The sequence below is a fragment of the Schistocerca cancellata genome, chromosome 8 (assembly GCF_023864275.1).
Source record: "Schistocerca cancellata isolate TAMUIC-IGC-003103 chromosome 8, iqSchCanc2.1, whole genome shotgun sequence".
NCBI lineage: Eukaryota > Metazoa > Arthropoda > Insecta > Orthoptera > Acrididae > Schistocerca > Schistocerca cancellata.
In genome coordinates, this window is record NC_064633.1 from 548,536,764 (window position 1) to 548,562,575 (window position 25,812).

The window sequence follows — 25,812 nt, forward strand, 5'->3', positions numbered from 1 at the left end:
TATGTTGTGTCGTTCTGAAATATATGTGTTAAACTTGATGTTATAACAATTGGCGATGAGGTAGTGGATTTTTCCTTTTCAACGTTGACCCACGGGTTTCCATGGCTACTGTCGAGCAACTATTGCAAAATCTCCTTGAACAGCAAACGCTTCTAACAGTGGCGATTCGCGATTTCGTCGCGGCGTCAAATGCGGGGCGTTTCTCGTCGTTGGCTATACCTCCTTTTCCTCCTTACGACGAGATGGTGGAAGACTGGTCTGATTATGAAAAATGTCTTCGACAGCACTTCTTGGCATTTCATGTCACGGATGAACAACCATGTAAGTCTCTGTTCCTTTCCTGGACTTCACCTCAAATGTATCGGTTGTTGTTGCAATTGGCATCTTTGTCCTTTGCTGAAATGTGCTCACTTCTGTCTGTCTATTTTCAAAAGCAAACGCATGTGGTAGCCTCTCTTGTTGCCTTTTATCATTGTCAAAAACAGCCACATCAATCCTATCGTGCTTGGGCTGCTGAACTTCACGGCCTCAGTTGAAAGTGTCAATTTGTTACTGGCGTTCACAAAGAATCCTATGCCGAATCCATGGTACGGGATGCTATTATCCGGTCGGCGCTCGACAAAGAAGTTCGACAACGTGCCCTTCAGTTGGCAAATCTGACTGTAGATGAAGTTCTCTCCATTACGCAGTCTTCTGAAATTTTTCGCGCCGCTGGGGCACAAATACAGGCATGGGGTGATGTCGGGGAAATACAACCTCTGTGCACTGTTGACGACGCGTGCGGTGCGTCCCCGCCGGCCGACGTGGCCGCAGTGCGCTTCCACGCGCAGCTTCGGCCTAACAGTAAACAACCCGCTAAGAAACTGCAGCAAATCCTCCGGCAACTTCCTTCATGTCCGTGGTGTTTTACGAAACATTCACGTGAAGATTGTCCCCAACGTTGAGCTGTGTGTCACAATTGCTAAAAGAAAGGTCATGTGTCTTCCGTTTGCAAATCCGACCGCATACATGATGTTCATGAACATGACGCTGATTCTGATTCTGTGTTGTCTGTCAATTGCACTTCTTCCCTTTCAGGGAAGTTATTCCTCACTGTCCAAATCCTTGGTCGAGATGTTTGCATGCAGGTGGATACCGCTTCTGCTGCCACTATAATTAATTCTCAGACGTATCTTCAGTTGGGTTCTCCACTCCTGTCACCTGTCACTCGGCAATTACAGACGTACAATAAACAGAAGATTTCTCTCTTGGGACAGTTTAATGCTGAAGTATCTCACAAATCCGTCATTCGCACTGTCCCCATATTTGTGGTCAACCAGAGTAATGCAGAGAATCTTTTTGGTTTCGATGCCTTTCGCGTTTTTGGGTTCTCCATAGATGACTCTGTCAAGATCGTCTCTGATGCTATTCCTTATGCTCAACTGGATTCCTGGTCAATGACATTTTCGTCCCTTTTTTCTCCTGGGTTAGGCCGTGCAAATGACTTTGAAGCTCATATCACGCTCAAACCCACTGCTCGGGCTAAGTTTTTTCGGGCTCGGCACATTCCTGTGGCCCTTCGTGATCGGGTAAAACAGGAGTTGGATCGTCTCACTACTTCAGGGATCTTGCTTCCTGTCACTTCCAGTGAGTGGTCCTCTCCTGTCGTTGTCATTGCTAAGCCAAATGGTGATATTCGTCTCTGTGGCGATTTCAAAGCCACTGTAAATGCTCAATGCCTCATCAATACTTACCCTATGCCCCGTCCTGAAGAACTGTTCACTAAACTTGCTGGAGGCCAGTATTTTTCTAAAATTGACCTGTCAGAAGCTTATCATCAACTTCCTCTCGACGCTGCTTCCCGGCAGTTTCTGGTCCTTAAGAAGCCTTTTGGCCTCTATCAATACCAACGATTGCCATTCGGGGTTGCTAGCACTCCTGCTCTCTTTCAGCGATTCTTGGAACAATTATTGCTCCCTGGCCCTGGGTGTATCAATTACATGGATTGCATTGTTGTCACTGGCTCCACCAATGAAGAACATCTTCAAAATCTCCGCACACTTTTTCATGTCTTACAGACTGCCGGTCTTAATTGTAATCTTCAGAAATCACAATTTTTTCAGGCATCTATCATGTACTTGGGGTTTCAACTCTCTCGGGATGGTATTCGTCTGCTTCAGCAAACTGTCGCTTTGATCGATGCCCTTCCTCACCCTACATCTGTTAAGGAACTGCAGGCCTTCTTGGGGAAAATAGCATACTATCACAAGTTTTTACCGTCTGCGGCTACGGTGGCTCAGCCGTTGCATCGCCTGTTGCATAAAAACGTGCCTTTTCACTGGTCCGCGTCATGCAATGCGGCTTTCCAGAAATTGAAGACTATGCTGAAACAGGCCCCGTGCCTGGCTACTTATCGACCTGGCCAACATCTTGGTCTTGCCACAGATGCCTCTCAATACGGGGTTGGTGCAGCCCTTGCGAACCGTTTTTGTGACGGTTCGGAACAACTCATTGCTTATGCCTCCAAAACTCTCACGGATGCCCAACAAAAGTATTCTCAAATTGAAAAAGAAGCTTTGGCCATTATTTATGCTCTTCATACATTTGGTGTTTTTCTCTATGGCTCAAAATTTCATCTTGTTACGGATCACAAACCACTTGTTTCCTTGTTTCATCCATCAACGTCACTTCCCGCAAGGCTGCACACTGCTTCCAGCGTTGGGCTCTTTACTTGTCTCGTTTCAATTATGAGATTCATTTCCGGCCAACGGCTCAACATGCAAATGCTGATGCTCTGTCTCACCTTCCCATGGGTCCTGATCTGGCATTCGATAGGGACGAACTTTTGTGTTTTCACCTGGATGTTGCCGAGCAGTGGGTTGTGGACGGGTTCCCCATCACTGGGGACAGGCTGGCGGCTGCTACTGGTTCTGACCCTACCCTCCCCCAGGTTTTACGCTGTATTCAGAAGGGTTGGCCAGATCGCCCGTCCGCTAAGACTTCTGATCCGTTGCGGAACTACTACACTTTGCGCTACCGCCTCACGGCTAGGGATGGTGTTATCCTCCTTTCCACTGACAATGCTTCGCCGCGTGTTGTGGTACCTGCGTCTTTGCGTGCTTTGGTCTTGTGCCTCCTTCACCAAGGGCACTGGGGTGTGTCTCGCACAAAATCGGTCTTGCGCCTCCTTCACCAAGAGCACTGGGGTGTGTCTCGCACAAAATCTCTGGCACGCCGTCATGTGTACTGGCCTGGCATCGACTCTGAAATAGCACACATGGTCGCTGCCTGCGGCCCTTTTGCGCCACAGGCCGCTACCCCGAAGTCATCTTTGTCACCGTGGCCTTCGCCTGAGAAGCCCTGGGAGTGCATTCATGCTGACTTTGCGGGACCCTTTTTAGGTACTTATTGGCTACTCGTAATTGACGCCTACTCTAACTTTCCTTTCATTGTCCGTTGCACGTCGCCTACCACTGCGGCAACCACCAGCGCTCCCACCCGAATTTTTTCTTTGGAAGGCCTCCCCTCTACTCTTGTTACTGATAATGGTCCGCAATTTGCCTCTTCTGAATTTGCGGATTTTTGTGCTCGTCACTGCATTATGCATGTCACGGCCCCGCCGTTCCATCCACAATCAAACGGTGAGGCTGAACGACTGGTCTGCACATTTAAGGCTCAGATGCGGAAACTTCTGACTTCTTCTGCTGCTGATGATGCGCTTCTCCAGTTTGTGGCGTCTTCATCTTCTGCGGCCTTCCACCTCATGGCCGCGGGTGCCTTCACTTGGCCGGTTTGCCGCCGCCGACCTCGTCTGGGTACGGGGATATGGCAGGCGGCCAAAATGGAGTCCAGGCCGCATCTTATGACACCGTGGCAGATGCCTGTATGAAATCCAGACGGACACGGGTGTTGCAGTGCGTCATTTGGACCAGCTTCGGCCTGTTCTGAATGCTGCTACACCACTTTCGGCTCTACCTGATGCATGGGATCTTGGCATCTCTCAATACTCACAATGCAGCCCTCTCACCGTCATCGCGATGCCAGCACAAGAACGGACGCCACCAGGAGACGTGCTCATGCAGGAACCAGATGACCATCCTCTGTCAGAGCAAATCTACTCGCCTCCTCCTCCAACGGATGCCGACACATTGCCCATGTCTCCTGTCATATCCACTGGACTTGCCACAACGGGCAGATCGGTGCATGGGGCCCCAGCAGATTCGACCCTACGTCTCCTGTCACCTCGACCCGTTATCATCAGGGACACTTCCGTCCGTACGGGAAGCCTCCTCCTCGAGACTTTACGGCGAGTCAAACAATGCCTATGGATGTTAGCCATCTCCAGGACACCTCCATCAGGATGAGTGCAACAATTTCAAAGGGGGGGAAAATTGTTGTGACTCGCCGATCATTCAAAGCGCCGCCGCGCAATTACGCGTGTCCTCTACATGCGGCGCTGTCTGTCAGCCGTGCAGCATCCACGCCACCTAAGCGGCCAGCCGAGCAGTGGCCGCTAGACTGGGACTCAGTGCTCATTCGAATGCTAACGTGTACACATGTCTTGCTTGTCAACCTACTCTGTGACTTATATGTGTTGTGTCGTATTGAAACATATGTGTTAAACTTGATGTTATAACATTAATATAACCTCAAAAAATCAATTTGGTTTCAAAAAAAGGTAGAAGCAGAATTTACGAGTTAGTTCACCTTAGATAAGTCACAAAAAGCTGCATGAATTTCTGTGACTTAAGGGGAGCCGGAGGTGCCTATGCTGCCCATGTTAAAATCACTAAGTTTGAGGAACATTTATGAATAATCTACCAAATAGAAAAATTTGGATTTTTTTTTTTTTTTTTTACATATAGAGTGGTTTAGTATTGCAGTTATGGCAGAGGGATTTTGGAGTATCTTTTCTAGTTTCCCTCCAATTATTTTTTTTATTAATGACCCAAATTTTTTACAAATAATTGCTTTATAATAAACTGAAATGAAACTACTGAACATATTGCCAAATGGCTGTGTTACAATGTAAGTTTGACCACTAGGAGTGCTGTATAAAAATTTCATCTCTCTAGCTTGAGTGGATTTTGAGAAAATGTTCCTTATATTTGAAAAATTCTAATTTATGGGAAATGGCTATCAAAGTTTCTAATACATTCCTGCACTACAGGATGGATTATCAGGGTCTTCTTCTTCATCCTCCAAAAGCTTCCTCTTCTGTCTTCTTTTCTGGACTGTTGTTCCATCATACTTCATATGCCTTTCTCTTCTTTCTGCTCCTCTTAACCTTTCTCTGTCAATATTTCTTAGTGCTCGTACAGTGTTCATCCCAGCTGTAAATCCTAATGCTTTCAGAACTTCACACTTCACACTGTTCCCTTGGTTGTAGGTTGCTATTGCATCATAAATGCCAAAGTGCAGTGTTTTTATGCTTACAAACACCCTTTTAGGAATCACTTTCCAAATCAAATTGTTTACGCTCTCATTAGGATTCTGCGTCTTTCCGTGTAGACATTTGTGTAACAATTCTGGCTGTGCTAAGCCATGAAAAATTGGTTTTATTGCATTTATCACAGCTGCTGACAAACCATGTTTGTGATCATAGCCCTTTTTTGCATTATATTTGCACCAGGAATCTTTTGGGCACAGGCTGTGTTGAGGGTATTCATTGGAAGAGGCAGTATGAAGGAACAATGCCCACACTGCTTTTCGAATGTCACTAACATTACTAGTATTTTGCCTTATAGCATACCCATAGTATCTCTGTAGACGTTCAATCACCTCATCAGTAAGCCTGCCTGTCCCTCCTATTGTCTTTCCATCACTGAGCTTACTTGAACCCAAAGTTTGTTTGAGCCTTCGAAGCCGTGCACCCGTACGCTTTTGCACATACCCAATGCTTTCCAACTTTTCAACTACAAATTCATTTCCATATGGTTTCAGTTTCTCTATAGCCTTGAAACCTTTGGAGTCACCATCCCCAAGGCAGTACTTGTACCTAACGTCATATCTGGGAACTGGACGTTCAAAAATTTGTTTCACTCCATCCACTTCCATTGCTCCACTTGATCCACTAAAATTTGTCTCACAGGTTCCACTGTGCTCTCCTTTGATTTTATTTTTGCACCTACAATGTTTCGATAATATTGCAACATCTATCACTTTTGCACTATCACCACAAGTAGCAGTTACAACCCCATTCAGGGATTTATGACCCCTCTTTTGCCAGGAGCCATCTAATGCCACTACCAAATCCCTAGAACCACCGTTCATTTCTACAGATTCCTCCACTGCTTCCTTCATGGTTTTCAAAGCCACATCTTCAACAGAGGATCCTACCAGTTCACAGTAGTACCCAAATTTGCTTGGAGGCGATGGCAAGTTCATAATACGACAAAACAGTTTACCAGCAGCAGACCCTTTTTCAGTGGATCGAATACCATACACAAGTCAAACATTCACATCAAACACTCTAGATCGTCCATTTTCACCAAAAAGACTGGCATGTGAATTGTAGAAAGTCACTTGATACTTGCAACATGCACAGATTATCTTCATCTCACAAGCTAAACCAAAGTGCTTTGTTATCTCTAGTCCCACTCCTACATTTGAACACATTTTGCACAGAACACTTTCTTTCAGCACAGAAGATAATAATCCAATATTCAGTACTTCGTTAATATCATCACTGTCACTAACATATTCACGAAATCTGTCACTTCCACCAGTCAGCTTCTTGCTAGAAGATGTCATAGGGCTATGGCCGGCCATGTGTTGCTTAGCAGAAGAACGCACTGTTTCAGTAATTGTAGTACCGCAACTTGGTATTAGTGTTAATTTTCTTTTCCCTATGTTCTTCCTCTTCTTATATACATGGTTACTAAAACGTGGCATCGTAACCAGAACAACACTTCACACAAGAAGTATAATACTACCAACAACAGGCGCAACACTGAACTAATTCGAAACGGTAAACAGCAAAGAGACGATGTTCCGCACTCTTAGCACTTCATTTGTCACAGAAAACAATGTAGCCAACCCTTGCACACTCCCTGTATGTGTAATATAAGGCGCTGTATGCGTAACAGGCTGAGAAAATCCCAAGCAGTTCACCAGGAAGTCACGAGAGGGTGTTAGATGCATTCAGTGGCTGCCCATTTCCTCTGCAGGCGTAGGGGAAAATGGTAATAACTCCACTTCTAGGGCGAGTAGAACAATAATTCAAAGTTTACATTAAAGAGGAATGTTCCAATTAATTTTTGGTAGCCAAAAAAAAAAAAAGTAATTTTTTGGATTTGACCACCTCCGGCTCCCCTTATCCAAAGCATTCACTATGTGAACCACCCACTATTATTATATAAAATGCAAAATACAGAATTACAGGCAGTGCCTTACGGTGGTGCGAGTCATATTTTATAGGGAGACAGTTTAGGATAGCCACAACATCAGACAAAGGAAAATACCCCTCAAAATGGAGAACTATCTCTCAGGCGGTACCACAAGGATTAAAAACTCTAGAAAATCTAGATGTGTGGTTCCATCTAAATGGCCTAAAACTAAATATTTCAAAGACAAATCTTATGCAGTTTAAGGCAAAACAGTCAAAAATAATTATATTCACATTATACACGGAAGTCTGGAACCAAACAAAGCAGAATGTGTTAAATTCTTAGGAATACAGCTGAACAGAAATCTGTCATGGTCCTCACATACAGACTATTTAAAAAATAAGCTGAACAGCCTGGCGTTTGCTACATCAATCTTAGTCAATGTCACTTCCATAGACATGAGAAAGGCAGTGTACCACAGCTACTTTGAGGAAATAGTGAGATAGGGAATTGTCTTTTGGGGAAATGCCAGCAATTTGACAAAAATATTAACTTTACAGAAAAAATTGTAAGGAACATTTGTAGTGCAAAGCCAAGAGAATCTTGTTGGCCTCTATTAAGAGACCAAACCATACTAAGTGTTCCCTTACTGTATTTGTATGAAATAATTCTTTTCACCAACAATAATCCAGAATTGTTTGTTCCAAATAACTTCTGGCACAGGTATGAAACTAGAAACAAAGAAAGTTTCATGCTTCCCATGTGGAGACTGAATCTTTTTGTTCAGACCCCACAGTATATGGGGATGAAAATATACAATAAGTTAAAAAAGACAAATTCTCAAAAGATTGAAACTGATTCAGTAAGAAGACAATTATACAGCACTCTGGTACAAAAACGCTATTATTCTATTGATGAAGTTTTTAATGGTGATCTGACCATTTCAGCAGAATAAAAATTAATAGTATATATATTCTGATATTTTATAGTTCTAATAAATGTTGTATTCCATGTACAACCTTTTATAGTTATAAGTTTGACAAGTCTCCTGTACAATAAATCAATGATTTGATATGTATGTTATGAGACAATAAAATTCTGATTCTGATTCTAGTGGGCAATTCACATGTAACTGTGAGAACTGTGATTGGAGGAGATAATTTCCAAGATATGAAGTGTATGATGTAATTAACTAGTTTAGCATAGTACATCCATGAACTAGTAAACAGATATTAAAATATCATCATTATATTCTCTGGGAATGTGTTTAGAATGTGGTGTTTTTTGAAAAGATCTTGCTTTTTCCCCCCTAAGATGGGTGCATCATTTTGAGAAGCCTTGGATAATGATTCTGTCAAATTATAGTTATATATTTTTATTCAAAACAGGTAAATTATACAGGCACATAATGTTGTCAGAAATAGTCAAAATATATACAAAACAACTTAACAAAAGAACTGCAAAATTCTACTTTCAAAACTGTATGTAACTGAAAAGATTATAAAATTATGAATGTAAAAAGAATTGCAAAAACTTGTAAAATTCGAAAATCAAGATTGTAATAAGATATTGTTTTGTTTGATTGTTTTTGTTTTTGGTGCCAACATTGTCAAGGCATGCAGTTATTCATAGACAGTAGCAAATTGTAAATGAACAGAATTGGAAACGAGATGCAAGTGTGGTGAGAAATGATTATAACAATTATTTAGGACATAATCATTTATGCATTTATTCTCCATAGACAAATAAGGGATTTGTTTTGGATTGTAGCCATATTTTACACTTTCTGTTATAACTCTGTGGAAGCAATTACAATCAGTAAAAAACAGTGTCTTGATTAATGGTACTTATAAATCCTACGGGTACAAATGAAAATACTCTGCTTGAAAGTATTCTACTTCTCTGAAAGGAATTCCTTAATACTGTAACCCCTTCAAGGTGATTTGAAAGCAGCTTCCTCTTGAGATCTTTACATTCTTTGGAAACTTTTCATAAAATTTGATCGCCATGTAATTGAAGCTGAGTGGCATCATATGTTGAGTGATCACTACAAATGATGCAGAGATGCTGTGTACGCATGTGAGACAGCATTATCAGCAAATGACAAAGTTTCAAAGGGGGCTACATTGTAGATGTCCATTTAGCTGGCTGGTGGAATTGTGCAATATCCAGATTTGTTGGGCATTCAGATATGACGGTAGACTGATGTTGAACTGCAAATGAATGTGAGGGCAGGCATTCTTGTCAGGGTTCTGGTCAACCTCATATGACCACCGCAAGTGAGGATTACCATTCTGTGCACCAGGCACTTTGTAACCCCTTTACGCCTGCGCCTGCCATCTGAGAACAAGTAATGGACTACCTGATACATTCTGTGTCCTCCCACACCACTGGTCAGAGAATAGCAGCAGCCAGACTAGGGAATTACCATCCCAGGCACAGGCTGCCATTAACATCACATCACATAGGGTTGTATTTAAAGTGGTGCTATGACTGGAAAGTATGGACTGCTCACGAATTGGATTGCATTGTGTTCAGTAATGAATCACAAGTCTGCACTATCATAGATGACTGTCATCAGTAAGTACAGTAGCAACTTGGAAGAGGTCCTATGCTTCCAAAGTTTAGGAGAGACATTGTTGTGTTATTCTTGGCTTCATGCAGTGGGGAGCATTACGTAAGACTTCAGAACTTAGCTGGTAGTGATTGAGGGAACCCTGATGGCACAGTAGTACACCACGGATACCGTATTTACTCGAATCTAAGCCGCACTCGAATCTAAGCCGCACCTGAAAAATGAGACTCGAAATCAATGAAAAAAAATATTCCCAAATCTAAGCCGCACCTGAAATTTGAGACTCTAAATTCAAGGGGAGAGAAAAGTTTTAGGCCGCACCTCCAAATCGAAACAAAGTTGGTCCATTGTCATATGAGACACAATTTAGATCGAATGAATGACAATACAGTTACAGTAGTTTGGTTTGAGTCGTAAGGTTAGCATTAAGCTTTATCAGGTAGCCAATGCTATGCATCAGGCACTCTGTCTCTATTTATACGGGTACCCTTCCTTTTTCATTGATTGCTTATTTTTCTTTGATCTGATAAGTGCCGTTCTCTTTGTTATAGGTGTTTACTCTAAGCAGAAAATGCATTATTGTACTGTGTCATGCACTGTTTGTCGCATTCTGATAATGAGTGTTTACAGCCTGTCACCGCTCGCGGCATGGCTTGCTTTTGTGCGCGCTACCGCTGCTTACAATTAAAAAAAAAAAAGAGAGGAATCATCTCATTAGCAAAACAATGGCAAGAGACTGCTGTTTGTTGTTACTTACACTGCTGCTTTCTTTGATATTGATCAACAAGAACCAAATAATAGACTGCGTATGATAGAAGATGTTCTGAATGAGAGTTTAGCAAAAATTTTTCTCCGTTTGAAAATCTTTGCAGACGCCTCTTTAGTACATTACATTCTGCACAGAAATTAGAGTCATCTTAGATTTAAAAATCTAGTCAATTGCCGTGCTTCATTTCTGACTGTATCACTATTAGGCATAGGAATAATACAAATATAAACATGACATGATATGTATATTCTTCAAATTCTAACAAAGAGATAGAGGGGCTGGCCAGTACTTACCTCAGCTCAGTACAGCCGATAGATACACAAAAAACAGAACCGAAAATTTACGTTCCTAGCTTTCGGAACAAATGTTCCTTCATCAAGGAGGAGAGAGGGGAAAGAAAGGGAAGAAGGGAAAGTAGATTCAGTTACTCACAACCCAGGTTATCAAGCAACAGGGAAAGGAAAACAGGGAGGGTAGCAAGGATGGAGGCATGGTTGTCAGAGACAGAGACAACCATGCCTCCATCCCAGTTTGGGAAACAGGAAAAAGTCTGTTGGGGCTAGGTCCAGAGAATACGGTGGATGGGGCATAGCGGGAATGTGATGTTTCGCTAAACAGCTGCAGACAAGAAGTGATGTGTGAGCTGGCAAATTGTCATGATGCAACATTCAACTCTGGTTTTCCCACAATTCAGACCTCTTCCTGTGCACAGCATCCCTCATGTGCACTAGGATTCTCTGGTAGACTTCCTTGTTTACCATCTGACCACATGGCACAAATTCATGATGGATATGTCTTTGTAGTCAAAAAATACAAGCAACATCACCTTGATCTCTGACTGACTCATCATGCTTTTTTTGGGCGTGGTAACCCTTTGCCCACCCACTGCAATGACTGCATCTTCATTTCAGCATCATAGCCGTACACTCACATCTCATTGTCTCTTATGATGTTCTTAAGAAAGTTTTCATTGTCATTGCCAGTGGCAAGCAGTTCCTCACATATTTCAACACAGATCTATTTCTGATTTTCAGTCAACAAACACAGTACGAATTTTGCACTCACATCATGCATCTCAAGTTTTTCATTCAAAACTTGATGGCATGATCATATGCTGATGCCCACCTCCTCAGCAACTTCCCAAATAGTTAAATGATGATTTCTGCGAATCATAGCATGAATGATATCCACATAGCCATCATCTGTTGATGTGGAAGGATGCCCAGACTTGGAATCATCACAGACCAACATTCTCCTCTGTTGAAAATGTTTAAACCACTCGTAGCACTGCATGCGACTTGTACAAACTCCCTGTATGCTTGGCTAAGCATTTGAAATCTCTCTGTGGAAGTTTTGCTAATTGTCTGAGTGACATGGGGCAAATGGCAGTTTGTTGTCTAAGACTGCTGCTAGGTGCACTCAGTAGCCACAGCATGCTTTCTCTGCTGGTTGGCGTTCTATTTCAAAAGTTCGGTTTCTTTTAGAACACACCTCGTACCTAGTGCCAAATGTACATCTTGTTTCCATCTTCTTAACATATCATCAATGTATACAAGGCGACCCAGAAATGTTATGATAAACTTCGAGAGGTTGTGGAGGGTGTCTTGAGGAACAAAAAGAGGATAGAAACCCATGTCCCGAAACACCATTCAATGCTGCTACAGATCATCAAAGTTCCAGTTGCTGGCACCTGTCACTAGGCCTTTCTCTTGGCAGCAAATGTGGTTTTGTACACTGGTGGACCATAGGCAAAACATCTCACAAATTTGTTTGTTATTCAGGAAATGCGACTGGTTGGCATGATCACCAGTGGAGAAGATAGAACTAGCTGCTGCATAGAGAGGCCTTGGTTTCCATCTGCACTTTATTCTTTTACTGGAACCCTCTAAAATCTCCAATACTTTTCAGTATACAGGAGAAAAATAAACTGCAGATGGAAACACATGTTGGAAAGCACTATCCACCAAGGCAACAGAGCACTGCATACATAGGAGACAAGCTAGCTCCATTTTCTCCACTAGTAATTGAGAAAATCAGTTGTGATCACTGAATACCAAACAACATTGCAACATGTTCTGCCTACGATCCGTCAGTGTACAAAGTCATGTATGCTGCTGAAGGGGTGCCCTAATGGCAGACACCTGTGCCTTTAAATTTGATGCTCTGCAACACCATTGGATGACATTTCTGGACATGGGATCCTATCCTTGATTCGTTCCTCAAGACACCCTTTACAAGGCCTCAACGTTAGTCACAGCATTTCTGGGACACCCTGTGTATTAAATAGTAGTGATAAACTGCTAACATCCTAATTCACAGGTACTTTCCACAATGGGCATAATATTCGTTGAAATTTGGAATAACACACTATTTATGACAATGGAGTCATTTGCTGAGACTCTGGAAGTTACTAGTGTCAGCTAATAACTTATTTCAATCAGGCTACAGTCAAAAACAGCACGTTTCCCTCGATCCTAGACATATGAAGTGTGGCAACAAAGAAACTGGACTGGTTGTTGTGCGCATTTCTGGATTGTCGATGACAATCAGAAGAGTGGGGCAATGAGCTTGGGGCTCTCCTTAACATGCATACAAAATTTCATGCTGCTGTCATGGTTAATCTGATTGTGAGCCTTCTTAGAAATGAGTCATTTGTCTGAGCTCCGTTGGAATTATGCTATGCTCTAAAGTGGAACAACATGTTAACAATGTTTCCTCACAAAACTTGGAAAATCCACCACAGAAACTTACAATTTGTTGAAACAAGTTTATAGTGATCAGTGTCTAGCTCATATGCAAGTTTTTGAGTGGGTTAAGAGGTTCTAGCACTGTAGGGAAGACGTGAAAGATGATCCAAAATCTGGCTGTCGTTCCACTTCAAAAACTGAAGAAAATGTGGAAAAGATCTGTAGAATTGTTCAAGGAGACTGCCACCTGAGCATTTGAGCAATTTCATAACTTGCTTGCATCAATAAGGAGACAGAGAGATTTTTCATGACAAATTGGGCATGACAAAGGTTTGTGCTGTGTGAACAAGAATCCTCACAAACTAGCAAAAGCAACATTGGGTGGACTGCTGTGCTGATGCTCATGAAAACATTGAAAATAATCCTGATTACCTCAGAAAAGTAATTACATGTGATTAAACATGGATATTCCGATATGATCCAGAGACTAAGTGACAACCCATGCATTGGAAGAGCCCTCAATCTCCTATGAAGAAAAAAGCACACATGAGTAAATCAAAATTCAAACCAATAATGATAGTTTTCTTCAATAGTTCAGTGGTTATCTACCTTGACTGGGTGCATGAAGGTCAGACTGTCAATCCAGCTTATTATGTAACTGTTCTGAATACCCTCTGTGAACTTGTCTGACAAAGGAGAAAAGATATGTGGAAGAACTGCTCATGGATTCTTTGTCGGGATAACATGCCAGCCCATAATCCTATGTCTGTGAAGAGGTTTATGCAAAAAACAACATTTCAATGATGGAATGACCTAAAGTCTGTGCTCAAAGGAGTCAGGTTCGAGTCCATGGATGTGCTGGAGGAAAAGCAACAAGCCTCCTCAACAGCATAGCAGAAAAAGACTTGCAGCACTGCTTACAACAGTGGAAAATTCTCAAGGAGTGGTGCAGGGATCAGGGAGGGGACAACATTTCAGTTGTGTAAGTTTTTTCAATAAAGAGTTAGACATAAGTCTAGTTTCTCTATTGCCACACCTCATAATGTGGGTTATCTCCTAAGACAACATACAAAACTTCTATGTTTGTCTTTATGCACTGTTCCAATTATAGAAGGCTACACAAGATACTGATATTGTTGTTCAAGGCAATTTTTATACAGGTGTCAAGAGCCTGTGATTATTGTTATATACAGTATATCCTCTGACTGGGAGAGGCCTGCAAAGTAAGAACAAATGGAGGCCACCATTGAAGCAGTAGTTTACTCATCAGAAGGCAGCTGTTGGCATACCTGACGGCTGGGACCTGGTCAGGCAACTCAGGTTCTGGTTCTGCAGGTGGCTGTCCTGCAGCATCCCCAGCACCTTCTCGACCTTCCTGAGCTGGAGATGGCTCAGCTGCCGCCTTGGCTGCTGCATCAGCTGCCATCTTGTCAATTATGAGCCGCAGGAAAGAGCGCGGAGCTGGCGGTGTGCACTCACAGGCAGCCTGCTGCTTCCACAGCACAGGCAGCCGCTTTGTCTTATCACACTGGCACTCTGTAACGGTACATCATATTGAAGCATCTGTGGGACGTGATGCTATGAATCCATTTTTTACACATGCATTTCTGATATATTAATACTGTAATAAATTATATATTATATATATGAGATGCTACCCAAAAGTTCCCAAAATTTTTGTGACTCACACTCACAAATGGTAATACAACCAAATACTGCTAGGAGCAGCATCAGTATGCCTAGTGACTTTGATCTAAGTGAACATGTTTATTGTTGGCAGGCGATTTTTCACTGTGATGTTTGCTTGTGTATGTGATTTTGTGATGACCAACCTGGGACAACAGCATTGCTGTATCGAATTCTGTTTTACACTTGGTCAACAGCCATATAAACATGCAAAATGTTAGTGCATGCATTAAATAATGACACTTTAGGCCAGACACAAACATATGGCTTGTTTAAACATTTTAAAAATGGGCAGACTTATATTGATGATGATGAACATTTGGGATGACCATCTACCAGCACTATGACAGAAAATGTCAGTGCTGTATGGAATACATTGCAACAGCTCATAGACAGACTATCCATGACGTCCGTAACATTATAGGATTATCATATGGCACATGTCAGCAGATTTTGTCAAAAACATTGAACATGAGAAGGATAGCTGAAAAGTTGACTGTTGAGTGATGATCAGAAAGAGCATCGCATGAATATGATACTTCTGTTGTGACTTGGCAAGACAACCAAGCCACTATGAGGAAGCCGAAAGGCACACGTTTAAACTCACGCAGGCTGGCGTGAGGTCTGGAACAGTTAAGGGAATTTATAGTAGCAAAGAACGTAAGTAACTACTGGAATACTTAACTTTAATTCATAATTGGTGAACATCGGTCTGACGGTACATGCATCACAAGATAAATAGCAAATGATAATGGCACCTTGCTAGGTCGTAGCAAATGACGTAGCTGAAGGCTATGCTAACTATCATCTCGGCAAATGAGAGCGTAATTTGTCAGTGAACCATCACTAGCAAAGTCAGCTGTACAACTGGGGCGAGTGCTAGGACATCTCTCTAGACCTGCCGTGTGGCGGCGCTCGGTCTGCAATCACTGATAGTGGCGACACGCAGGTCCGACGTATACTAGCGGACCACGGCCGATTTAAAGGCTACCACCTAGCAAGTGTGGTGTCTGGCGGTGACACCACAACTTCAGTGCCTGTCTTGTTCAGAAGTATGATGCAATGTTCCTTCTGACATGGATGCATGTTCAAAGGAACTGGCACTGCGATGACAACAGCTGTTTGAAAGACACGAAATGTATTCACAGTTGTGAATATGAAAAACCTTCAGCTGTGTAATAGAATGACAATAAGGAAAATTTGTGCCTGAATGGGACTTGAACCCAGATTTCCTACTGGTCACAAGCAGTTTCCTTACCATTAGGCTATCCAAGCACGACTCACAGCCAGATTCAAAACTTCCATATCTTGTCAACCATACGATATCAAAGTGCCTATGTCATCCATAAATACGAAGCAATGTTACTTATGGATTCCTCTGTTACTCCTTGGTTTAACAAGTCTATATTTAAGATTGAATAACAAGTACACTGTTTTTGTTCTACTGATTTTTGTTTATTTTGAACTAGTTTTCAACTTATTGGGTGATCTTCAGGAAACAACTGACTAGCATCTGAAAGGGACATTGGTTCTTAGGTAACCAAACTTGTTTCTGAATGTTGAAATTACACTTTATGCAATGGACAATGGTAAGCATAATAAATAATTTAACTACACAATATTACATGTTAAACAGATTTTTCTGAGATACTGTTAAAGTGAGTACTTTTCAGTTTTGTGCAATAAACATGTTTTTTAAGGGAGTGGACAGTATTATACTCAATAATTAGAATACATAATCTTACATTATTACAGGATATATGGTTATGATGCCATAACTGAGCACAAGCAACATATATTGAGAAACAAAAATGTATTACATTATAAATAACATTTTTATACAATGTGCAATATTGAAAATAGTATACGGTTGATATATACAATATTACAAGTTATACTGTTGAAGTGCATGGCATAAGGAATAGGGAAGTCATTATGTTTCTCTGTGTAGCAGTATGTGTTATTATGGTATGTGGCTGGTTGATAGCATCATCTGAAGCTTAAAATTGGGGATGCGCTCAGCTGTAATTGATCATTTAGAAACAGCTGGGGATTTTGAGCTAAATTTCTGTTTATCTCACGTGCTTCTAATAGACTTAGTTCTCTTCCTTTGTTGGCTACATGTAGTACTTCTGTGTGGATTTGGTATTTGTGCCCTTCCTTCAGCACATGTTTGACAAAGGTCAAGTCTGACTTATGCAATCTCCAGCTGCATTTGTGTCCAATCAGCCTAGTTGTTATGGCCCTGCCTGTCTGATCAATATACAGGGTGTACATAAAGTCCGGGAACACTTTCAATTATTTATTGCACAAGAACTAAACATTTTATAGATGTCATATACATTGCATTTTGAAGAGAAACTCTGAAAGATTTTTTTTTTCAAACATTCAATATGTGAACCATGAGTGACCCGGCAGATGTCAATACGGTAACTGAATTCTTACCATACCCGTCCAAGCACGGCATCATCCACTGTGGCAGTCACTTCCCATATTCTCTCCCAGAGTTCTGCTACATCACATGGTAGAGGCAGTACATACAACACATCTTTAATATGTACGTACAGAAAAAAGTGACACGAAGAGATCTGGTGATCGGGGAGGCCATTTCATGAAACAGCTGTCCCCTTCTGTAACATGACCGATCCATCGATGTGACAGCTTCATGTTCAGGTACCCACAAACTTCATGATGAAACTGGGACAGAGCCCCATCCTGCTGAAAGATGAATGGAGAGTCCGACTGCATTTGAGGCATCAGCCATTGCTGCAACATGTCCAAGTAGGAACTCCCACACACAGAAAGCTCACTCCACACCTGAACTCGCCATGTTTATGACTAGCACTCTGACTATCAGCAAATTACCAAACTATGCTTTGGTGGTATACATTAAAAAAAACTTTCAGGGTTTTCTCTTCAAAATGACATATGTATGATATCTGTACAATGTTTGGTTCTTGAGCAATATATAATTGAAGGTGTTCCCAAACTTTACATACACCCTGTACATTTTGTTACAGTCATTGCAAGTGATTTTGTAAACACCACTGTTACTTAATAATTTTGTTTTGTCCTTGCTTCATAAAATGAAGTTTTGTAACTGCAGGATTTGAGGGTTTTGGCTAATTTACCAGACAGCTTTCCTAAATATGGGATAGTACACCAACTGGTTTTAGATGTGACTGTTGCTGCAGAAGGGGCATACACATATGGTAACATATTTCTTTCTTTTTGTGTGTGTGTGTGTGTGTGTGTGTGTGTGTGTGTGTGTGTGTGTGTGTGTGTGTTGTCAGTTAATTCAGTGGTGTAGCCATTGTTTGATGCAATACATTTAGTGGTGTCTAATTCTGTCTGAAAATTATGTTTTGACATTGGCATAGATGTAAGATGATCTCCCATGGAATGGAAGGCAGCATGTTTGTGTGATATTGGGCGTCCTGAACATGAGGGTATTACACTGTCTGCTGTGATGGGTTTTCTATAAATTTTGATACTATGTGTGTCTGTAGTGATATCTATGTTGAGGTCTAAGAAGTTAATGGACTTTTTGCCAGTCTCCATGGTGACCTATATGTTTTTGTGTTGTGAGTTTAGATGTTCAAGGAATGTGTTCAGTTGTCTTTTGGTTCCAGTCCACAGACACAGTACAACTTTCACTTATCTGTACCAGAATTTGATATTATTACTGAAAGGCCCATTATGTAGGAACTGTTTTTCAAAATGGTCCATGAAGATTCCTGCTAAAAGAGGACTGAAGGGGATACCGCATTGCCAAGCCACCTATCTGTTTGTATGGAGTACCTTCAGATTGAAAATAATTTTGTTGTAAACATGTCTGGGTGGTCAGTTATATGTCTTCTAATTGTAAAGGGTTGAAACAAGTCCTGTATAATTGTTCTGTCAATATATTGAGGCATTCTTTCACTGGTACTTTTGAAAATAAGCTGCTAACATCAAAAGATACTACTTTTGCACTATGTGGAATAGGGAGGTCTTTAATTTTGTTAATAAGGTCCACTGAATTTACACTTTCAAACTTAGATTTAAATTTTGTCTTGGTTTTGATACAGAATTGTAATTCTTTGGTAATTTTGTAGTTTTGCACAGTATAGGTTGGCGCAAGAAGAAGTAAAAGTTGGCGTTCCTTGTGTAGTTTAGGAAGTCCACACTGTTTAGGAGCTGCTGGGTTCATGTTGATCAAATACTTAGCTTCATATTCAGGTATTATGCTTTTGCAGGTCATGGTTAAGTTTTTAATTTCTTAATCGAAAATTTTGGTGGGATCTATGGTGAGGATACTGTAGGAATTGGGTGTGAGGAGTTGTTTCACTTTCTCAACATAATCACTTTTGTCCATGACAATCAAAGTACTACTTTTATCTGCTGTGCGAGAATGTTGTTAATTTGAGTAATTTTTTTCTTTACATTCTCAGAGTGTTTAATTTGAGTAATTTTCTTCTTTACATTCTCAGAGTGTTCTGTTCCACATATTGTGATGTAGGAGTGTCTAACTCAAGCCATTTTTGTATATCATGACTTACTATGTGTTTGGTTTCAATGTCATTATTTACACTGTATTCTATATCAACTTTTCAAATATCTAACTGTTTCTTGGAAAGTTTATGGGGAGTGACATATTTGAAGCCTTTTGCTAGCACTTCCATTTCTTTTGTGGAAAGATCCATTTCAGATAAATTTACTACTCATTCCAAAATGTTTTGTCGTTATGGCTGCACTACGATAGCATAGGTTGTTTACTTTGTGCTTATGGCATAAGTACATATCCTGTGTGTTACACACTTGTAAACATATTTCGTTATCAAAAATGTCACATTCATGTGGGTATAGGATATATATATACCTCCTCTGCAGCATCAGTCATATCTAAAACCAGCTCATGTATTATCCCATATTTAGGAAAGTTATCTGGCAAATTAGCCAAAACCCTCAAATCCTGCAATTACAAAACTTCATTTTATGTAAGGGGCACTACAGCCCATATCCTATTCAACAGCATGGAAGAATTATTAAGCAACACTGGTGTTTACAAAATCACATGTAATGACTGCAACAAACTGGATATTGATCAGACAGGCAGAGCATTAACAACTAGGCTGATTGGACACAAATGCAGCTGGAGATTGCATAAGTCAGACCTTTGTCAAACATGTGCTGAAGAAAGGACACAAATACCAAATCCACACAGAAGTACTGCATGTAGCCAACAAAGGAAGAAAACTAAAGCTATTAGAAGCACTTGAGATAAACAAACTTTAGCTCAAAATCCCCAGCTGCTTCTAAATGATCAATTACAGCTGAGCACATCCCTGCTCTAAGCTTCAGTCACATCAGGCACTGTGGCAACTGCAACCACATGAAATGTACTCACTGTTACAAATATGGGCAATCATCAGTTGTATAATGGAATGATGACTATAAAAATTTGTGCCCAACTGGGACTCAAACCAGATTTCCCGCTGATGCGTGCAGCCACACATGCATCCATGTCCAAAGGAACATTGCATCATACCTCTGAACAACATAGGCACTACAGTATCATATGCACCAGCCAATACTGGGCAAGTGACTTTCAATTAAAATTTTCTCCTATACTGCAATATACATAGTAAGTATATGAGTGAAGGTTATAGACACATGGCTGATGACATACAGAAGTTTGGGTCTGGCCAAATCTTATGCTCATATAGTATGTAAAGGTTTTTTATTTACTGCTACCAGTTACAAAATTTGTTGACTATGTGTTATTTATTTATTGCGCGATATGTTTCGAGGGAACACCTCATCATCAGGCTATGTCAATATAAAAAACAATTTCACAATAAGATCGTACAGATGTTAAATAGTCTTTTCATAAATGCTGTGGTAAATGTAAATGTTATGTGACTAGGGCCTCCGGTCAGGTAGACCGCTCACCGGGTGCAAGTCTTTTTATTTGACGCCACTTTGGCAACTTGCACATCGATGGGGATGAAATGATGATGATTAGGACAACACAAAACCCAGTCCCTGAGCAGAGAAAATCTCTGACTCAGCTGGGAATCAAACCCGGGCCCTTAGGATTGACATTCTGTTGCACTGACCACTCAGCTACTGGGGGCAGACAATGCTGTGGTTATCCTGTGGAAGAAGAGGCAATGTCACTTTGTAAGCTGGACTGAAGTTTGCATGCAAATTGTAGAGGGGGGCAAATAGATGAATAAAGTAAACAAATTCAGAAAGATGTAGGTTGCTGTAGTTACTAAGAGATGCAGAGGCTTGCACAGCATAGAGTAGCATTGAGAGCTGTATCAAACCAGTTAACAATTTGCAATACATGCGGGCGTGATCAAACTGTGGTATTGTCCATCAGTGCATGGTTGAACTACAGACAACATGAGCCATGTAACTCCTTCCTGGTGGAATGACTGGAACTGATCAGCTGTCAGGCCTCCTCCATCTAACAGGCACTGCTCATGCATGGTTGTTTATATCTTTGGGCAGGTTTAGTGACATCTATGCACAGTCAAAGAGACTGTGTCTGTGATACAGGACTTCTGGGAACTGGGGTGATGCAAAACTTTCTTTTATGTGTGTATATACAGGATGTAGCAAAAATATATGGCACAAATTGCAGGACACATTCCTCACACATAGATGAAGAAATGATGTCATGAGGACATGGGTCTCAAAATGCTTTATTTCCATGTTGCAGCTCATTTTCTCTAACTCATTAATCATGTGAAACACACTAGACCAGAACATTAGAATCAGGGGGAACATGCACTCTTGGTGACATCTGGTTATGTTGAGCGCCACCAGTGTTTTGTTTTACATGTCCCTATTGTCATATGAGATACATGGGTTATTATGTAGAGTTAATCACAGACCAGGCTCATGCAATGGCAGTGTACACAAATGCACAGATGGCAGATGCCCATTTGATGTATGAACTAGATGAAAAGGCGGCAATTTTTTATGTAGTTGACAACAACCCTAGTGTCAATACAAGACATGTAGCTGAAACACTGAATGTTGACCACATGACTGTCTAGTGAGTCTTACATGAGGACGAGCTGTATCCATACCATTTACAGTGTGTGCAGGCACTATCAGCAGCTGATTTTCATGCACAGGCCATCTTATGCAAAAGATTTATTAAACAAAGTGACAACCTGAATTTTAGTGAAAATGTGCTGTTCACAGGTGAGGCATCGTTTCAACAAAATCAGATTGTAAACTTTCACTATTGGCATGTATGGGCAGACCTGTCCTCATGCAAGTCATCAATAAAGATTTTCTGTTGATGTCCAGGAAAAATTTGTCTAATGGTTTAAATGCCCTGATATCATAAGTTACACTGACTATGAGAAAGAAAACTAAACCACACATTGTTACAGAATAGCACAGCACATTTTTTCTCAGTTTTAGCAGAAAACCTGTAAGTGTTGTTCAAAAAAAAAAAAATAGTTTATGTCCAATTGAATGTGTATTAACTGTGCAAAAATCTACAGTAAATCAACCAGTAACTTTTCAAGATTTCTTACATATATTTATATATACTATATGTATTTTAAAAAGTTATAGTCTATGGATGTCCAAATTGTTTTAGATTATCTTGTGAAAATTTGAAGTTAACAGATAAAGAACTTCTGAGATTTTTTCTAACAATTTTTCTCCTTATACATTATACATTAAATGCATATTTATATATAAAAATATATTTAAAAAATATGTAGCTTCTGTCCATCTGAATGTTTAGTAAAGTATTGAGTAATATGAAGTATATCGGCCAGGATCTTTCCCCGATTTTTGGTAAGAATGTTAAACATTACCTAGTCTTTATACAGTGGTTCAGATATATCTACATACATTAAAAATATATAGGCTTTGTCCGTTCCAATGCTTATTAGAGTACTATGTAAAAATCTGAAGTAAATTGGTGAAGAACTTGTAGAAATTTTTGCTAACAATCTTACAACCTTTTCCACATAAAACGTGCAGCTTATGTCTGTTTATTAGACTATCATGTAAAAGTCTGAAGTAAATCAGCCAAGAATTTTCAATATTTTTGGTAACAGCATTAAACTACAACTTGTTTTTATACAGCAGAACAGATGAGAACCTGTTGAATATTTTCCCATCAGAGTACATAACTTCACTCTGTGCCGTAAACAAGGAGGCAAAGTCTATGTGAAAATTATTTCTGTGTCTTGAACCACAGCTTAAACCACAGTCAGCTTAAAACTGATTTTTATTGTCATCAACAAAAATCATGAAGGAGTAAATGTGTTGCAAACAGTGTGTACAAATGCCAAGACACTTAAAAATGTTTCTGCAAGATGTGTGGTTACTTACTTTACATAATATATACTTCTGCTGAATAAACACTTTATTTACTTCAGGTGCACTGTCCTGGAATATAATTGCCCAAGACAACAGGGAATGAAAAAATGTAAAACAAGCAAACACTCTCATCTTTTGTTGTAACAATGAAACATGCTTATAAGAGCATAACATGCTGGATTAAGGTTCTAGATTAGTTTATCTGTGTGTTGGTTCCTACTGGATCCCAGGCAATTTTACACTTTATGTTGCATTTAGTCTGTGGCCATTAATGTCTGCTTCTGTGTTTGACATTGCATAATATGAGTATTTGTGAAATTAAGGGTTAAACTGTTTCAACTATCATCTGAGCTGTGCCCACTAGGAATACCATTATTATTATTATAACACGTTGGTTTGCCATGTACAATATTCTGATCTACACAATCAGAGGCTTTGGCAAGATGGTTCCTCTGCTAACTTAAATGAGACCAAACTGAGTTAAATGAGTATGTATTCTATCATAAACCACTTTCTCCAACTGTTTTGAAAATACTTAATGAGTAATAAATCTGTAATTAGAGGTGGCTTACCCAACTTCAGTTTTATAGGTAGATGTTACTACAGCATATTTAAGTCTGTCAGGAAATAAGCCCCAAGTTAGTGATTGATTAAAAATACAGCTTTACGGTTCCCCAACAAGACAGAGTAAGATTTTGATATTCTGCTAAAAATACCATCTTAGCCAGCATAATTGCAATATTGTGGTATCACAAATTTTGTAATCTCATTAGGAGTTGTATTTTTGAAACGAATGTGTATTGGTGTTGCTTTCAGTGTCTGCACAAGTAAATCTAATGCAACTGTATTTTGTTATTTATTAGTAGATGCAATGTTTGACACTACTGTGAGGAAGTAGTCATCGGATTTGGTGGACAATGATTTGAAATTGTCACCACTTCTGCCATTTCTGGGGCCTCAATTTCATTTTGGTCTCTATTTCTGTCTGTCTCTTGTTTAATAATGTTCCAAATACTGTTTGCCTTATTCATGAAGTGTTTAATGTGACAGGCCGAGTCTCACCAGTATAATACATGACACGTCTCTTTAGTATACATCACAACACACTGTAACTTTGTTGTGTGTATTGCTATTAGTTTTTATTTTTTTCAATTTACACTGATCATTATATAATGGTCATGAAAGCAATATCTGGTCAAAAGAATAAAATAAGTTAACTGGAATTTCATAAGGTGAGAGAACAATATGACCATCATATAGGGAAATAATACTTTCATTATGAGAAGGATAGTTTCTACTCACCATATAGCAGAGATGCTGAGTTGCAGATAGGCACAACAAAGAGACTGCCAGAAAATGAGCTTTCGGCCAACAAGGCCTTTAGCCGAGATAGAACACACACACACACACACACACACACACACACACACACACACAAATGAAACTTACATAAACTTGACAGCAGTCTCTAGCAACACATGATGAGACATGAACCTGGGTGGCAGGAGTATGGAGCAGGCTGGAATGGGGAGGGGGAGGGATAGCAGGGTAGGAGTGGGGCACACTAAAGTGCTGTGTGTGTGTGTGTGTGTGTGTGTGTGTGTGTGTGTGTGTGTGTGTGTGTGTTCTACCCCTGATGAAGGACTTGTTGGCCGAAATCTCATTTTCTGACAGTATTTTTGTGCCTATCTGCGACTCAGCATCTCTACTATATGGTGAGTAGAGCTGTCCTTTTCATAATACTGTTACATCCCATTCTATATTTCCCATGTTGAATAATGCTTTTGTAGTATTCAACATGAAATGGAGCACTTTTATTTATATAAAATAATAAAGACTTGAGATTGTATAACAATAATGTATATTTCTGACTAAGGACAAAGCAACCACTTGCCTAGAGCAGATTGATGTATGGAGCACAGAAACACATGACAGAAAACAGCATTATCACTAGCTCTTTTTCTAGGAAAAGTAGACACATTGATACACACAGCCATACAGAAAAAGGAGAGCTAGTGCTTGAAAGCTAGGGTGAACACTGTTTTCTACTATGTGTTTCCATGCACTGATCTAGTAAAGATTCAAGAAATTGAGACTGTAGTTAGCACTATTGTAGGCAAATAAAATATTAATTTATTTTTAATGAAAACTAACACATTGTAATAATAATTGCTAAAAATATTCATCTTACAAAATTTAGCATTGGAAAACTCTACATTTTACAAAAATATTTATGTAAAACTGTCGATGTTTTTTGCTGAACACATCACATGTAAATTCATTTGGAAAAGTTTTTTATTCATAGTGAATTATATAAAATGCTGACCGTAATAATCTGAATATACAATGCATCATCAAGATTCTACATAAGGGTCAGTGTTAGGTCAATAAGAGGAATTAATGAGTTGTTGTGGTGAGTGGTGGATGAATCCTAATATTTGCAAA

General features: G+C 40.1%; 1 protein-coding gene across 1 annotated transcript in view; it reads right to left on the reverse strand.

Moving 5' to 3' along the window:
• Positions 1–25,812, reverse strand: part of LOC126095679 (uncharacterized) — a 151,679-nt gene that overhangs the window by 56,801 nt on the left and 69,066 nt on the right. Inside the window, exon 4 of the mRNA XM_049910436.1 lies at positions 14,628–14,874. Coding sequence (XP_049766393.1) covers positions 14,628–14,874 — 247 coding nt within the window. The remainder of the gene's footprint in view (positions 1–14,627; positions 14,875–25,812) is intronic.